The following is a 16,765-nucleotide window of genomic DNA, read 5'->3' on the forward strand; positions in this document are numbered from 1 at the left end:
GCGTCTCATGAAACCGCATGTACAGTACATATGTTTATGCTAAATAAAAATGAAAACTTGGTATGCAAAAATGAACACATGTTTGGCATGTACTACGCAGTTTTTGTCTTGCATATGATATCAAATGTGCTGGGGAGCATATGATACTCAGTTTTCGTGTACATGGCATCTACCCCACAACTAGGGTCTTTTCTATGCTTAGTTAAGCACATAAAATATGGCACAGCTTCCCATAGCTTTTTTTTTATGTCTGTGCGTTAATCTCAGATTTGACTGATCAGTTGTGTAACAGAAGAGTGTTAACAAGCCCATGTGATGAGAAGAAAGGGAGCAGTTATTGGACATGATTCACCTACTGGTACTTTCTCAAATGACTAATGCAGCCCTTAGTCTGCCTCCTGAATTGTGCAATACACATAATTAACAAATCAAGGTGGTGTCACATTTGTTTACTTTACAAAATTAAAGTTAAAGAGTTAAACCGTGTCATTTAACATTATATATATATATATATATATAATGTTAAGTGATTAGTAAGCAAAGCTTGTCACATCAAACAAAAAAGCTATAAAGGTGCCTCGGGTAAGGGTGTGAAGACTTATGCAATGTACTGCCCACACACACACACACACACACACACGCACACACACACACCATATATTCATTTTTGATACTCTGAAGTTTAGTCAGAATTAAAGGAAGTTGAGATAAAAAAAAATAGCACAGGTTGTGCAAGTTTATGTGTCAATGATGCCAAACGTCGTTAGTGTTGTAATCAAATGAGCGATTGAATAAGCAATGGGCAATGACATTAGAGACGGATCATTTCAGATAAATGCTGCCAACGCTTTAGCAGATAATGCAGTCAAATAAATATCAGTGTGAAATGAGCTATTAAATGTATTTACAGCTATTAAATGGAAATGAATAATAATGACAATTTTTATATTCTTGAGAAGGATCTACGGAACTGTATTCTGTTTTTAATTTGGTATAATATTAATTGTATTAATGAAATAACAAATTAACATTAGTAAAAACCGGCACTTCAGTGTTAACAGATAGTTTAAATCCTCTCTACACTTGAAAAAAACCCCAGCTGTGCAGAGGACATGTGCATCTCTTCCCCTTTGACTCCTGTTGCTCCACACACACATACGACAGAGAAAATGTAAAAGAGTAGCCCAAAAAATAGTTCCTTATAACTTTGATGGCCGCATTTAGATGTTTGTTTGATTGGTTGCAGCTGTCCGTGTCAGTGCAATGGATGATGGGAACTGTAGTCCGGGGTGACATGAAACAGTTTGGAAAGTGTGGAGGCAACATCTGGCGGTGAGCAGATGGAAAACATGAGCTGGATTCATGACACAGCCCCCCCCCAGACCCCAGAGATAGCCTTCTCAGCCGGTTCAGAGCAGGAAAAAAAATAGCCTCCATAACCATGACAGAACAGGCAAAGAGGACGGATCTCCTAAAAATGACGCCCTGAAGAACAAGTGCATCAAAGTGGGCGCCACCACTGTGACCAGAGCTGAAGTTAATTGTGCCAACTCCGGAGATCTGCAGCCTCAGCCACCACCTCTAGAGATCCTTTTGTGGATGTTGATGGCTCTAGAGTTTCACGGTAGTGTATCCAGCCCAAAAACACCATAAACCAGTCCCCCATGTGGGAAATGTGTCAGACAGGGGAATCAGTTGAAGAACTGGAGGGTGACAGTGAGTAGGTTCGAGGATACCGGCTGTGTGCACCAGCAGTACATCACTCACTCTGGATACTAGACCGGGAAACTAAAGGAGATCTGGGTGCAACACACAGGATGTGACAAGAGTCTGGAGGATCAGCTGTGATGTGATGTGACTCTGGACGATAAAACGAGACGTGACGAGATTCTGGGTTATCAACTAATGACGACACTCAGAATGAGATCAGATGTGGCTTGACTTGACTAGACTCATGACAATCAACTGTAAATGGAATTGATTTATGAAGATCAACGATGACAACGATCCACTGTCACCACCATTTTGAGAACTTCTGCGTCCACTGCGTTCCTTCTCTGTGAATGAAGAGCCAACACACAACAAAGCATAGTCCATAGAGCGATGACCGCACAGTGGATGATGGGAACTGTAGTCCAGAGTGACATGGATGGAAAACTACAATGGAGTACATGGATGGAGTACTAAAATGAATTACACAACCCGATTTACTAACATTTGTTCTCATCGATTTGCTGTCAAGTGTTTTTCGCCATATTTTTGCCAAAAAAGCAACTTGTGCTGGTCATGGTGCTGGAAATGATCTGGCTCCGTCGGCCGTCTTTAATGAGTACTTTATCAGTAAATCACACATAGAATATTCCCATCTGTGCTTTTATGAAACTGTACTTGGTGTTTTTAAATAATATCCACGTCGATTCTTAAACTCATAATCAATATTTAAGTCTGCAGCTTCAATTTTTGTAGCGCCTTTCATCCAATAATAACAATATGTGCTTTTTTTTACTGCTGATAAGAAACAACCTATATTTATCTCTTTTTGTTTGTTTTGTTTCAGGCCGAGTTCTCCGAGATCAACCTTGTGGCTCATGCTAATGGTACATGCAGTGTGGACATGCAAGTGATCAGAAACGGAACTAAAGTGGTTCGGTAAGAGCAACATCAATAATCTCCTGAAAATACAGCCGTGAGGCCAATATGAGTCCGTAATATTCATGCATCTTTAGTTTTCAGCTATTTATTCATCTGTCAGTTCTACAGGACTAATAATCATTATATCATGTTATGTGACCACATAAATTGTTTTTCGGTAACTAAACCAAGAATATTGCCATCTCATACGTTCATACTTAAAATATTATTACTGGAAACTAGTCTACATAACCAAACTGTGCTTCATAATTCAAGTGTTCAAACACAGGTTACAAAATTAAGATTTAAACTGATGTTATCGACTGTCACGATGACCACAAAATGCGATTCAACACAAAGACAGGAAGCTAAAATGCAATTTACCACAAGCACAGCATGCAGAAATGCAGGCGGAGTAATTCAGGGTGGATTTTCCCATTACCTGTGACTCCTAGTGTGTGTGTGTGTGTGTGTGTGTGTGTGTGTGTGTGTATGGAGGTGTATTTTACTGGGGTGGGTGTATGTTGATATGACCGAACAAACACCTGACTTAAATTCATCTGTATAACCCCTAAAACACGCTGCTTTTCTTTTATCTCGCTGCTATTATCTTGCACCCCTATTGTTATTCTTCTGAACAAAACAGGCGTGTGACTGATTCCAGCCCATTATCACAGACTCATGAATGAGGTGTCAGATTGTACAGTTTTAAGCATTCAGGGGAAACTAGGTGAAAAAGTCCCACAGGCTTTGTGAACCTGGACTTTTCACTTTTCCCTGATTCTGTGTCAACTAGAACAAACGAACAATCAAGAATGGTGTTTCGAGTAACGTTTTGAATGATGAATAATCTTTTTCTTTCTAAATATTTGCAAAAATGGCGTTGTCTTTGATGAATCAACAATCTGAAACAACAGATTTCAGCTCTGACTAATTTATTATAATCACAGAGTTGTTAAAATAACCATATTCTAAATATCACGCATGTATTAAACAGACTGAATACTTTTAGTTGCTGCTAATGAGGAAAATGAAGTTTGTGCGACGGACGAGACACAGCAACTTAGATCAGATGCTTATGATTGTTCAACATGATGTTTCCTTATTATGCATATTTCTTTTTAAAGTCAGAGGCGGTTAAAAGAAAGTGCGTGTCATGAGATGTTAATGAAGAACATAATAGTGATCGTCTTTGATTCACTGCAGAGATTTAGCAGATTAGTAAATAAAAATAAAACAAAGCAAATGGCAAGTGATGGTGTCTGGCATAATCCTCTCCACGTTTTAATATTCATTATTTTTCATGTAAATGTCTATTCTTATGCCAATTTCTGTCGCCTCTTCAAACAGAACATACACTAGTCTTAATTATCTTCAAAAGAAAGTCTTTAAATGGTATTATACTGCAGGCGGGGAGGTGTGAAAGAGTGCATAGGGTCAAATAACGTCAAAATCACAAATCATTTCCATGTTTTTGCCACGGAATATACAGAAGCACATACCTGTCAGGATTATGGTTTCAGTTCAGGTGTGTCTGGTGATTAGTCCCTCATTAATCGGTGTATTTAAGCCCCGGTCTGTCCAGTCTGTGCTTGTCAGGTCTGTGTGTGTGTGTGTGTGTGTGTGTGTGTGTGTGTGATCCGTTGCTCTGGATATTACATACATAACTGTGACAATCCTCCTCTCTACCCTAGAAGTACTGCACACACACACACACACACACAGTCATGCAGAAACACGCTGCTTCTGAAGAATAGTGTAGTTACTTCAGAGCAACGAACATTTCTCAGTCGCGAGATAATAACGGCACTGTTGTTGAAGCAGATAAACTTACAGACGCTGCACAGAGGACATTCATGCACTCTTCTCTCTCTCTCTCTCTCCAACAGCTTCATCATTAACTGCATTAGTCTGCTATCAATGGCTAAAATTAGGTTTTGGAATCAGCAGCAGAGATGCATAAGAAATGAATCCTGCTCACACGACAAAGCTGACAAACGTGCTGAAATACAACACTGTTTTGAGATCTGATAAGTGTAATAATTGACCGTGGTCCTTAGAAACGATGCACACACACATAAAGGAGGTGATACGGACACGAGTCCATTTTTTGTACTTATTGGTCGGCATAGTTTAGCATTAAATCTGCTTCTATTTTTATCTTGATAGCTTAAAACAGTACATAAATAATGAAACAGTGCTCAGCTGAAATGCTAAACAGCTCTTTTCTGGCTATGTTCTTGTCCACGCAGGTCCTTCAAGCCTGACTTCGTCTTGGTGCGACAGCATGCTTATAGCATGGCACAGAATGAAGATTTCCGCAATATAATCATCGGCCTGCAGTATGCCGGGATCCCCAGCGTCAACTCGCTGGAGTCCATTTACAACCTCTGTGACAAGCCATGGGCTGTGAGTAGGCATGTTGTTTTCTACTGTGTGTTTTCTTTCTGGGATCTGAACATAGAGACATGCGTACTAATGTTAATTGTGAGTTCACGTCTGCATCGACTGAATAATCCCCGTTTTCTCCCAGTTTGCTCAACTGATCAGCATCTACAAGAGACTGGGAGCAGATAAGTTCCCTCTGGTGGATCAGTCGTTCTACTCCAACTACAGGGACATGGTGAGTACCCTGTTTCTCATTGTTTCATTTAATTCGAAAACCATTTTTGCACTAATTATGGGAAGCTATTGATTTTGAGAAAGAACAAGATATGTTATTTTTATACACTGTATGGTGAATAATGTGCATTATGTATTTTGATAAGTAATACTGAGAATGAATGTCTTTAAACCAAACGACATACCCTTGGGAAAAACAAGTGTGCCTACTAGAAGTGACTTACTTCAGCTATTACTTTAAAGTACATTTTTAATGATTTAAATCATCATGTTTTAATATCAGTAATTTAATACATTTGAATATGTACGTGACAGGTAAAGTATATGACTATTTTAGGTGTAGTGTGTTATTTGATATTAAAGTGAATGCATATCAATACCATTTAAATACTTGACTTGCATTATAAACTATATTTAACTATTTATTTATTATAAAGTGTGCTTCTTTACTTAATGGTTTGCTTCTGCTGTGATATTTTAGATAAAACATTTGTTAAATTAATATATATATATATATATATATATACTGTATATATATCTATATCTATTTTTTTTAATTAAAAATAGGATTATACTATTTGGATATTTAAGTCATTATCAAAGTATTTGCTTTTTGTCTTTTGCAAGTGAAATACAAGCAGAAATGTCTTTTTGTCTGAATAGAAAAGTAAAAACAATACCAGAGGCACTGAGATCTCTCATTAAACACACACAGACGCTTTTCCATGCAAAATAGTTTAATGGTTACGTGAAAATCTCCATGAAAACAGTGTTTTGTGTGTATTTGCTGCCTGCGTTGCAAAGCTTCATTAATCAATCATTTCAATCATTTTTATTTATATAGCGCTTTTACAACACAGGTTGCATCAAAGCACTGTACAGTATAATATTTTAAAATATATTAAAATCATTTTAAAATGTTCAAAGCATTTTAAGCCTTCTGGAGAACAAAAGGGCAAGCATTCACGCTGACGAACGATGCACTTCTTCTTCAGGGCGTCGTTTTTAGGAGCTTTTGTAGTTATTTGTCGAGAATTTTTTGCCATCTGCAGAAGGAGTCACTGCCTGGCAGGCAAATAGACTGAAGAGCCTCCTCATCATCGAGGCTGGATGAATTATTGACTCGTATCAGACACTTTCTCTGAAGCATCTTGATCAGACAGGAGGCTCCGGTGCAGGGCGAGATCTGTGGAGAACCCCGTTCAGGAGATTACTTGTGTTTTAAGGTCTAATCATAGGAATACGCTCATATTGATGCTTTGTTATTTTTGCATTCAACTTTTAAAAATGATCTGAGCCAAGCTTTGAAAGCTTTGAAAATGGCTGAATAGTTAGTGAGGCAACAGCAAAAGTACGATTTGGGTCATTACCTCACACAGACAGCCTTTCTGGTACATGCTGAGATATCTCTTCTGAGCCGAGGAGAGACTGTCCCAGCGCTCCACACGGTCACAGGACTCAACCACCACCACGCCGTCCTCCACATGTCCTGAGGGGGAAAGACAAACTGAGTTTTCCTCATGCATTTCGATTGATTATACAGTTAAAGTTCATCTTACTCCTAGACAGATTCATTTTTTAGCTCCTGGATAATATCAGTGTTTCCTTTGAGACGTGAAACATCACTGCTTACTGATGAAGTGTTTTTTAAGCTTAACTCCAGATCCAATCCGCACAGATAAACTAAGCTGACTTTCAGAGCATGTCATACGCTAAAAAAAACGAGCTTTGCAAACAGACAGACTATGAAGTCATTCCAGTCACCAGAAGATCATGCAGAAATGACACATGAGAAGTGAAAGCACTCTGTGCTCTGAAATCATCTCAGATATTACTGATCAGAGTCAAATGATTTTACCTGACAGCAGATACTCGCCGGGCTTCAGGTTGATGCCACATGAAGTTTGAGATGTGTATACGACTGCAATTTTATTCTTGTTTAGTTGCTTAAATATCTGGATTAAAAACACACACTTGTTAAACAAGGCCGTACTGAGAAATGATGCATCAAGCAGCCCGCTTCTTCTCACCTCCACGGTTTGGATGTTGAACGCCGGGCGAGTGCTGTTTGCCTTTCCAGTCACCTTAGCTCGAATCACTAAAAGAGACCAAAACGTGTTCTTTTGTTTATTACACCGTTCAACACAACCCCACAGACATACAGGACTGACATGAAGCAGGTGAAGACGCGACAGAAAGTTCTCTCAACGGGAGCAAAAGCTGATTGAATGAAACCATCGTTTAGGACGCTTTAAGGTTACCTCGCCTTGCTCTCCACAAAGCTGTAGTTTCGTGAAAACACTGAAACGCGTGAAAGACGTTCGCCGTCTCGTACCTACGTCAGACGCGCAGAAGTGCTCTTGAGGGTGTCTCTGGAGACACCGGCAGCCCTCGGTCAGTCGATCGTTCAGGGTCAGGCACAAGAAGACCAGCAGCGCCAGAGTCCCGGCAGCAGACATCCTCTCTCTCTCTCTCGGTCTGAACTGTAGGCTCTGGACCAGATGCAGCTCGCTTTAGCTGCGTCTGAAGCGCGATTGCGTCACAGCATCTCCACGTGGGCTGTCCCGAGTCGTGGCGCGCGTTTAAACGTGACTTTTCTAACCTTTCCGTGAGCCTCCGTGACGTCTCCGTGACGTCTTCACCAAATAATAAAACGTTAGGCTGAAGTGAGAGGTTTAGGTGTATGTTTATGTCATTTACTGTAAACCCCCCAAACATTAAATATGCTAAATGAAATATAGTAGGGAATGCGAAAATTAAGCCAGTTGGCGAAGACGCAACCCGTTGTTGTGTTGTGTTTTAATCCATAGGCCTGCATTGGTTTGAAACGTTGCACGAAGCAGCTGTGTTATAGCATTGTTGTTGTTTATTGGCTGCAATTGCTTCATTTTACAAAGCAAGCAACGGAAAAACGAAAAGAAACTGTAAACGTGACTATAAGCGGTGTCGGAAGTTGACTGTGTTGAGGGAACACCGCGAGGAACAACGCATAACACGAGATAGAGAACGCAAAAACAAATGTAAAATGATTTAAAGCGTGAGTAATTACTCTCCAGACGGAGTAATGAAGGTTTGAGTGCAATCATCCCCAAGCTGCATATGAAATTAAGAAATTGCCTCCATTGCTCCTCTTCCTCCTTCAAGTATTAAATATAATTATTCCAACCTAGAAGCATAATTTTGAAACGTCAAGTAGTCTTAACCACGTAGGACTAAATATAACACCGTCGTTAATGATGTAATGTTTCACAAACACGTGTCTTGGCCTCTGGTAAGACCGAATCACGTTCTCTTCCATTTAGTAAACAGGAATGTTGACAAGCAAGGTCTTTAATGCCCCAAGTGCCTCCAAAAAACAAGAAGGCTAGGTTACATAACCCCCCTTTTTTTTTTTTTAAATGTCTGTCATGAAAAAAGGCCTTTTGAATATTTTGATCATTGTTATTTACAGGCTCAGAATTTATTAAAACATTTTTATGTAATACCAAAATTGATCTCGGATCTTCCAACATTGGTTCTCTCGACCGATTCGTACATATTTTACTAATCGGCAAATATAAGGTTAATTTGTACGACCTCACTTTTGCGATTTGTCTACAACCCCGGTGACGGTCAGGTTTAGGTGAAGATCATTCGTTGTAACAGAGTCAGAGACGTTCGATCCATTTGCTAGCTCTTTATTGAGAATGATCTAACAGGCAGAAAGTCAACAACAGCGTCAGGGATACATGAGACAGAGACAGAATCATGAACAGAACCAGGCGGGCGTTGAGACGGGTAGTGTGTATCAGAGTCAAGAGACGGGCATCAAACAAAGAGAATCAGTAGAGGGTAAACACGGGAAGACAACTCTCAGAATTACCAGCCTGGGTAAGGACAACGACGGAGAGGCTGAGCACAGCTTAAGTAGCGATCTAATGAGGTACACCTGGGCAGGTGATCAGTCTGGGGTGAAGGGCCTTATGGGAAATGCAGTTCAGAATGTTTAATACTCGGGCGAGGGTTCCCTCCGGTGGCCATCGGCGAGAGCCACGTTTCTCAAATTCATACAAATTGGCAACTCATAAAAGACATACGATTTTGCAAAAATCTTCGGTCCTTTTTTAACTTAATGTTCATCAGTATATAAAAGTGAAAACCAATAGCAGATGCATGCTTCTGACCTAAGGCACCTACACTAAGAACATCCGAATTTATACATTTCTTATTAAACACACAGACGCTTGCAAAATAGTTTAATGGTTAATTGCTGACTGCATTGCAAAGCTTTGTTAAAACGTTTAAATTCATTTTAAAATGTTCAAAGCATTTTAAGCCTTCTGGAGAACAAAAGGGCAAGCATTCACGCTGACGAACCATGCACTTCTTCTTCAGGGCGTCGTTTTTAGGAGCTTTTGTAGTTATTTGTCAAGAATTTTTTTGCCGTCTGCAGAAGGAGTCACTGCCTGGCAGGCAAATATCTTCTATGAGGAATAAATCATTGACTCTTTTCAGAAGGATCTTGATCAGACAGGAACCCTGTTTGAGAGATTACTGGACTATACCTATACTTACTGTACAACAACTACTACTGTAAAAACTCATAATCTGTGCGTATCTGTGTTTGGTCCTTCTCTATCAAGCGAGTTCAATCATGAGAATAAGCTTGTTTTTACTTTAAACTTTTGATGCATTTTTGAAGCCAGGTTTTAAAACATTAAAATGGCAGAATATTAAATTGGGCAAAAATGACTGAAACTAAACTCAAACTCGCAGACACAGCCTCTCTGGTACATGCTGAGATATCTCTTCTGAGCCGAGGAGAGACTGTCCCAGCGCTCCACATGAATTCACTACATTTCCATATGCAATTTCAATCAATTAAACAGTAATTTTACAGTATACAACTTTAGATGCCCTTATGTACCCATATTAGAAACTGTGGGATTACAGACTATAAAAAACATTTCTAAATGCTGTATTGTTATGAATACGGTTATTTTCCTGCATATTTCGGTCAGTTGCGTTCTTATTTAAAACAAACATCATTAGGAAAGCCAGATATTCATATTAGTGTAAGATCAGCTTAAACTTTTTTTTCTGTAATGCAGGATGTATGTTTCTCAAAACAGCATATAGTTTTCTTTGATATCAACAGGGTTGGGAGGGTTACTTAAATGTATTCAGTTACAAATTATTTCATTTGAAACTATTAAAAACAGTGTCTTGTTACACCATTTCAGTTCTTTTAAAAAAAAAAAAAAAAATTAAAATAAAACGCTCATTTGAATAGAAATATGATAAATGCTTTTGAATTAAGGCATCGCCACTAATATCCATATACATGTTCTTATGCTTATCCCCATTAAAATCCACACGTTTATTTTTATTCTTATTTATTTCAGAAAAATCATGCATATCCCCATGAACATTGACTGCATTACAAAGTTTCATTTCTGCATTCTGAAAAAAATAAAATTAAAATAAAAAGGGCAAAACTTTCACACTGATGAGTGGCTGATGCACTAGCTCTTCAGAGACCTTGTAGCTAGACTTTTTGCCATTTGCAGAAGCCACTGGAGAACGGCAGGCATATGGACCGAAGAGCGTCTTTATCATCAGTAGCAGCTACATTATTGACTCTTATCAGACACTTTTTCTGAAGCATCTTGATCTGACAGGAGGCTCCGGTGCAGGGCGAGATCTGTGGAGAACCCCGTTCAGGAGATTACTGGACTCTTATTATCAGTGCTTACAACTCATTTTAAAAACTACAGCACATCAATGACTGGTGACTAAAACAAAGGGAAGCAATGTCTTTTTCATATTTAACACAGGATGCCCAACACAGTTCCGGGAGATTTCAGCTCCAATCCACAATCAAACATCTGTCTGTAATCATCTGGTGCTCCTTCAGATCCTGATCTCCCCCGATTTAACACGTCCATCGTCAAAAAGCTTTGAGCATTGTTCGATCTAAACATGTCCCTAATACGCGTTTGACAGAACGTTTACTTGGGCTTTCAACAGCTCTGAACTCGGTGTAGTTCAGACTATGCTGAATATTACTGTGAGAATGTAGTTGAGATGATTACCTCGCAGACGCAGCCTTTCTGGTACATGCTGAGATATCTCTTCTGAGCCGAGGAGAGACTGTCCCAGCGCTCCACACGGTCACAGGACTCAACCACCACCACGCCGTCCTCCACATGGCCTGAGGGGGAAAAAAAACAAACATTGTTATTTACATCTATTAATTTTCTAACGCTCATACTGTATACAAAACCTATCTTTGCCTAGACATGTCTTCTCTGAACCCTCTGTTTTGTTGAGATTCAGTGTTATTATAATACCAGTCTTTTCTTTGAGGAGCGTAACATAACTGAAGACAATTACTAACGAAGAGTGTGATTGAGTTGAGTATGTTTTTTTAACTAGTCCTGGTGGAACACTCTAGACTACTCCTAAGATCTGAACAGGTTCTAAACACTAGGCTGACTTTGGAAAAAAAAAAGTTACAGAAGATAAACAATATAATACACATGCATGATGCATCAAAAATGATCACAAACGTGCACATCACAATGGCATGCGATTTTTTTAATAATAATAAGCTACTCTAAATGTAGAGAAACATTGCTTGGTGTTAAAAAGAGCCAAGCGCAATATGTTGTTTTATCTGAAAGGGCCGCAAGTTTAAATCCCTTATAAAATGCATGACAAAAAGCAACATCATATAAACATGAGGAGCATTTATGAACCTCATCCAACAAAAGGCAACATTTAATGATGCAGAATGACTGACTTTCAGCAGCTAGCACAGAATCATCTGTACTGTAAATCAGGGATAAAAATCATGAGTGCATTTAGTCTAAATCGATGTTCACAAGCAGCATCAGGGATCAGGGTGTTCAGTTTCGTCTCAAACTCAGGATAGAGATGGAAGAGGACTTTACCTGACAGCAGATACTCGCTGCTTTCCAGATTGATGCCACATGAAGTTTGAGTTGAGTAGATGACCTGAATTCTCTTTTTGTCTAACTGCTTAAATGTCTGTATTAAAAAAAAAAGAAAAGTATAGATAGATAAAATACACACAAAAAAAAAAAAAAAAAAAAAAAAACATTTGTAGTTGTGTTGAATTGAAAAATGGTGTCAAACTCTCTCACCTCGACAGTTTGGATTTTGTATGCAGTTAACTGAGGACGAGAGCTGGGCACCTTTCCAATGACCTTAGCTCGGATCACTAAGTGGTAAAAGAAAAAAAAAAAAAAAAAACAGCAAAAACATGTTCATATTTTGCATTTCAAGTTTATATTAAACAAAAAGATGATGCCTGACCGAATGTTGGGAACCAAACGACACATTTCTCAAAACATCATCCTTTGTGTTCAAAAAAAGTCATAAAGTCTGAAACGATTCAGGGGGATTAAATGAGAGATTTTTCATTTTTGTGTGAACTACACTACACTGCATCTCATCTCACAGAGAAATAAAAAAAAAAAAAAACATTTATTTAAAGTGACGTCTTGCACTAGAATTAAGAAAACCTACTAAGTAGAAATAAGCCTGTGGGTTATTTTTAGCAAGCAGCTCAATCCATGTTCTCTCCATATACTCTGTGTGTAGTTGAGGAACGCATGCAACCTACAGGTTCGAGTACAGCAGGTAATGTTTGATTGTGAAGTCTGCATGTGTTTGACGTACCTACATCAGATGCACAGAACTGCTGTTGAGGGTGTCTTTGAACACATTTGCAGCCATCGGTCACCTGTTTATTCAGTGTCACAGACAAGAAGAACAGCAGCGCTAGAGTCCCAGCCGTAGACATCCTCTCAGAATCACTCTCAGCAGATTAAACTATAGACCAGTGATCGTCAAATCTGAACCTGGGGATCCATTTTCCTGCAGAGTTTTGTTTTAACCCTAATCAAACACACCTGAGCATGCTAATCAGTGTCTTCAGGATAATTAGATAATTACAGGTAGGTGTGTTTTATCAGGGTTGGAGCTAAACTCTGCAGTGCATTGGACCTCCAGGGTAAGATTTGAGGAACCCTGTTATAGACTCTGATCTCTCTCTAGAAGCTTTGCAGCATTGATCGGACGGCAACAGTTCAAAGATGAGTGTGCTGGAGGCGAGGGGTCCAGAGTGATTTTCTTAGCTCTTTGGCTCACTCTGCATAAGTAAAGTTCTTGGAGAGGGGGAGGGATGTACCACGTTCAGCGGTTCGTGTTGAGCTCCATGTTGTTGAGACCGCACCAGATAGCTAGCTCATTAGCCTCCTGTCTGTAGGCAGACTCCTCACTGTCCTGGATGATGCAGATGAGCGTGGTGTCTTCAGGAGCTTGACAGAGCGGTCCTCTGAAGTGCAGGCATTGGTGTAGAAGGAGAAGAGCAGTGGGCAGAGAACACAACCCTGAGGGGCTCCAGCGCTGGTTATGTGAGCGTTCTCTCAGGAAGCTGCTGATCCACTGAGAGGTGGACACAGAGAGCTGTGACGATGTGGGCTGGAGGACTGATGGTGTTAAAAGCAGAGCTGAAGATCTTAACCTAATGGAGTCTCCTATTGACTGCATCATCCACACGACGGTTTGCTCTGTAGGCAAACAGCCAAAACCAGTCTTTCAAATTTCGTGACCACAGATGTCAGATCTTTTAATCATTAGGTCAAGTGATTATTGATGGTGGAGAGAGAGAGAAGCATGAGGGGACTTTTCCACGCTAAAGCCGTAAACTAACTGAATCCATAGCTTGTCACTCTGATCAACATTGCAGTGTGTATTTGACCTGTTTACACCATTCTTACGAGCGTCTTCTTTGGCCTGACGGAGCTGGCTGATTTTTGCAGCGAACCATGTTTTGTCCAGGCAGGAGTGCACATATCCTCACGGTCTCTGTGAGCTCGCCATGATCATTTGCAACAGCTTCAAAAACAATCAGTGGGATCGAACAGGATTGTAAAACCTGTTTCTTTAGTCCATCTCTTTTCAGTCCTTAACACCGGTTTAGCTGATTTCATAAGCTGAACGTAACAGTAATCAGTCCTAAAGCTGCCCGTGGGGCTGAGTGATATGCATCCTTTATTAATATTGTTATGACGCAGCACGGCACGGCGGTTTGCGTTTCCACCGCAGTTTAGTACTGCTTTAAAGTGGGTGGGATTATTCACGTCATAGTTGCACCGCCATGACTCCTGAAAAAAAGCTTTCCTTCCAATGTAAGGAGACCCACGGTGTATGTACATCTAACACTTCATTGTGTAAGGTCTTTGCACACCTCTGAAAGCATAGTTACAAATTATATTGCATTTCTATCAATAGATCCTCCTAAATATTACACATTGCCCCTTTAAATGAACGCCTGTAAATGGACTGAAACAACAATGCTGCAAAATAATTCTCCCAAAAATGAAAGCTTGCACCCAAGATGTAGGTTTTGTCTTCAGTACAACAACAAAGAAGATCCAAAGAAGAGAAAGAGAAATGAGTAGCTGTGGCTCCTGGTGATACACTGAGGTTTTATGAAGCGAAATGATCAGAAACTCTTTATTTAGTTTGATCTAATTCCTTGACTGAATTGGAAATGGAGGCAGTTTGTGACTCAAGCAGCGCAGATCTACAGGTTACTCAAAAAACATATTTTCAGATGTCTGACAGTCACACAGACTCAAAATGAACCAAATGACCAAAGTATATGATCATATGATGGTTCTGGTGAAACCAACAAGGTGTGTGTCAAAACAGAAGAGTGATTTTCAAGCAGGACCAATAACTCAAGGGGTCAGAAAAACTAGTAATTAGATGCTATTTACACTCAGTTCAAATAGCAATGGATTTTATTCCATTTTCTGCTATTTATACGACTTACTGCAAGTGTAAGCACCTCAGTATTAAATGATAAAACAGAATGCGACTTATTGAGTGTAAATGTTGATTTGAATTCCAATTATTAAATGGCTGACACCCTCCCTACACCTGCCCTAACCCTACCCAACACTTTATTTTCAACGTTTTGATTATTTGATTTATTTTTAAAAGGGAGAAAAGCATTCGTCAGAAGGTGGATTCGAACCCAGGTTAATGGCGTCAAAATAAGAGCAGTATATCTGTACCAGCGGAACACTTATCATAATGAAACGAATCTCCATGCAAACAGTGTTTTGTGTGTATTTGCTGACTGCATTGCAAAGCTTCATTAAAACGTTTAAAATCATTTTAAAATGTTCAAAGCATTTTAAGCCTTCTGGAGAACAAAAGGGCAAGCATTCACGCTGACGAACCATGCACTTCTTCTTCAGGGCGTCGTTTTTAGGAGCTTTTGTAGTTATTTGTCGAGAATTTTTTTGCCGTCTGCAGAAGGAGTCACTGCCTGGCAGGCAAATATCTTCTATGAGGAATAAATCATTGACTCTTTTCAGAAGGATCTTGATCAGACAGGAACCCCGTTTGAGAGATTACTGGACTATACCTATACTTACTGTACAACAACTACTACTGTAAAAACTATGATAAATCAATGACAGCAGTCAGAGGCTAATACGAGGGCTTTTAAGGACAAATTATGGAAATATGTATGTAAATGCCACACCCATTGTTATTATTGAATTTAATATAATTAAAATAATATAATGTTTTAAAGCTTATTTGTGTTTGATCAGGTAAACATATATTAATTCATTAAACATGTTTTATTTTTATCAAAATGATCTGAGCGAGGCTTTGAGTTTGTGTTTGATAATGGCATGAAATTAAGTTAATAAGTCAAAATGAAAGCAGCACAATACTCATAATTCAGACTGTAAAAGTATGATTTGGATTATTACCTCAAAAACACAGCCAAAAAATGATGACAGAATTAAAATGTTTGTATGAATTGGCCCTTTATATAATAATCCCTTAATAATTTAACCCTATACACAAGATAAAAGCTCTTGTTACTGAAATAAATAATGATATATATATATATATATATATATATATATATATATATATATATATAATCTCATGAAGACTCCAGCTCCGCATAACGTACAAAAGATTGAGCAATAACACAATAAAGCAAAAAACACGTTGGTAAACCATCACGAGGAATCACAGGTTTATTGTACTGTGACTTTAAGGACTTTATTCCCCATCCAAAATAAGTGGCATGGGTATATCTGTTTAAAAAAAAAAAGCTAACAATACACAATACATATCTAAAGCGAAATCGTAAAGAAGATTTTTAGATGAAACCATGGGTCTTGGGGTTTCTGGAGTCACAAAAGCAAGACAAAATTATTTCCTGTGACTCCTAATGATATCTTCTGAAGAGAAATGATCAGCCTGTGCAAGACAATTAAGATGATTTAACACATTATTATCTGTAATCCAGAGCCTCAGGCGGGTGGATGTGAAGGTGATGTTCTCGTACAAATTGTTATTTTGAACTGGTTCTTTTTAGCAAACTAGATGAACCAGTTTATCAACTCGGACTAACCATCTGAAACAGACTCGAGCAAAACAGATCTACAGATTAACCGGTGTGCTG

At 39.0% G+C, this 16,765-nt stretch overlaps 3 protein-coding genes across 3 annotated transcripts in view; 1 reads left to right on the forward strand and 2 right to left on the reverse strand.

Annotated features, from left to right (window-relative positions):
* The window catches only part of syn2b (synapsin IIb), a 58,924-nt gene that overhangs the window by 24,191 nt on the left and 17,968 nt on the right, over positions 1–16,765 (forward strand). The window contains exons 3-5 of the mRNA XM_043251601.1: positions 2,558–2,649; positions 4,884–5,040; positions 5,165–5,254. Of these exons, the coding sequence (XP_043107536.1) occupies positions 2,558–2,649; positions 4,884–5,040; positions 5,165–5,254 (339 nt within the window). The remainder of the gene's footprint in view (positions 1–2,557; positions 2,650–4,883; positions 5,041–5,164; positions 5,255–16,765) is intronic.
* LOC122353728 (metalloproteinase inhibitor 3-like) lies at positions 5,973–7,806 on the reverse strand. Its single transcript, XM_043251612.1, has 5 exons — positions 7,589–7,806; positions 7,284–7,351; positions 7,112–7,208; positions 6,624–6,742; positions 5,973–6,439 (listed from the first exon to the last, which is right to left on the reverse strand). Exons 1-5 carry the CDS (start codon positions 7,710–7,712, stop codon positions 6,275–6,277), a joined length of 573 nt encoding a protein of 190 aa, XP_043107547.1. The 5' UTR covers positions 7,713–7,806; the 3' UTR covers positions 5,973–6,274.
* On the reverse strand, positions 10,616–13,135 carry LOC122353727 (metalloproteinase inhibitor 3-like). Its single transcript, XM_043251611.1, has 5 exons — positions 12,940–13,135; positions 12,402–12,478; positions 12,189–12,285; positions 11,328–11,446; positions 10,616–10,936 (listed from the first exon to the last, which is right to left on the reverse strand). The coding sequence occupies exons 1-5, from the start codon at positions 13,061–13,063 to the stop codon at positions 10,781–10,783; spliced, it is 573 nt and encodes a 190-aa protein (XP_043107546.1). The 5' UTR covers positions 13,064–13,135; the 3' UTR covers positions 10,616–10,780.

This window comes from Puntigrus tetrazona, chromosome 11, assembly GCF_018831695.1.
Source record: "Puntigrus tetrazona isolate hp1 chromosome 11, ASM1883169v1, whole genome shotgun sequence".
Lineage (NCBI taxonomy): Eukaryota > Metazoa > Chordata > Actinopteri > Cypriniformes > Cyprinidae > Puntigrus > Puntigrus tetrazona.

What these genes read in the sequence shown, in the direction of transcription:
- LOC122353728 (XM_043251612.1), bottom strand. Translation starts at nt 7,712, where the DNA reads ATGTCTGCTGCCGGGACTCTGGCGCTGCTGGTCTTCTTGTGCCTGACC. An exon ending in TCAACATCCAAACCGTGGAG is followed by an intron (nt 7,209 to 7,283) that starts GTGAGAAGAAGC and finishes TTTTTAATCCAG; the next exon opens with ATATTTAAGCAACTAAACAA. An exon ending in AGAAAGGCTGTCTGTGTGAG is followed by an intron (nt 6,440 to 6,623) that starts GTAATGACCCAA and finishes GGTTCTCCACAG; the next exon opens with ATCTCGCCCTGCACCGGAGC.
- LOC122353727 (XM_043251611.1), bottom strand. Translation starts at nt 13,063, where the DNA reads ATGTCTACGGCTGGGACTCTAGCGCTGCTGTTCTTCTTGTCTGTGACA. An exon ending in CAGCGAGTATCTGCTGTCAG is followed by an intron (nt 11,447 to 12,188) that starts GTAAAGTCCTCT and finishes TTTCCCCCTCAG; the next exon opens with GCCATGTGGAGGACGGCGTG. An exon ending in AGAAAGGCTGCGTCTGCGAG is followed by an intron (nt 10,937 to 11,327) that starts GTAATCATCTCA and finishes GGTTCTCCACAG; the next exon opens with ATCTCGCCCTGCACCGGAGC.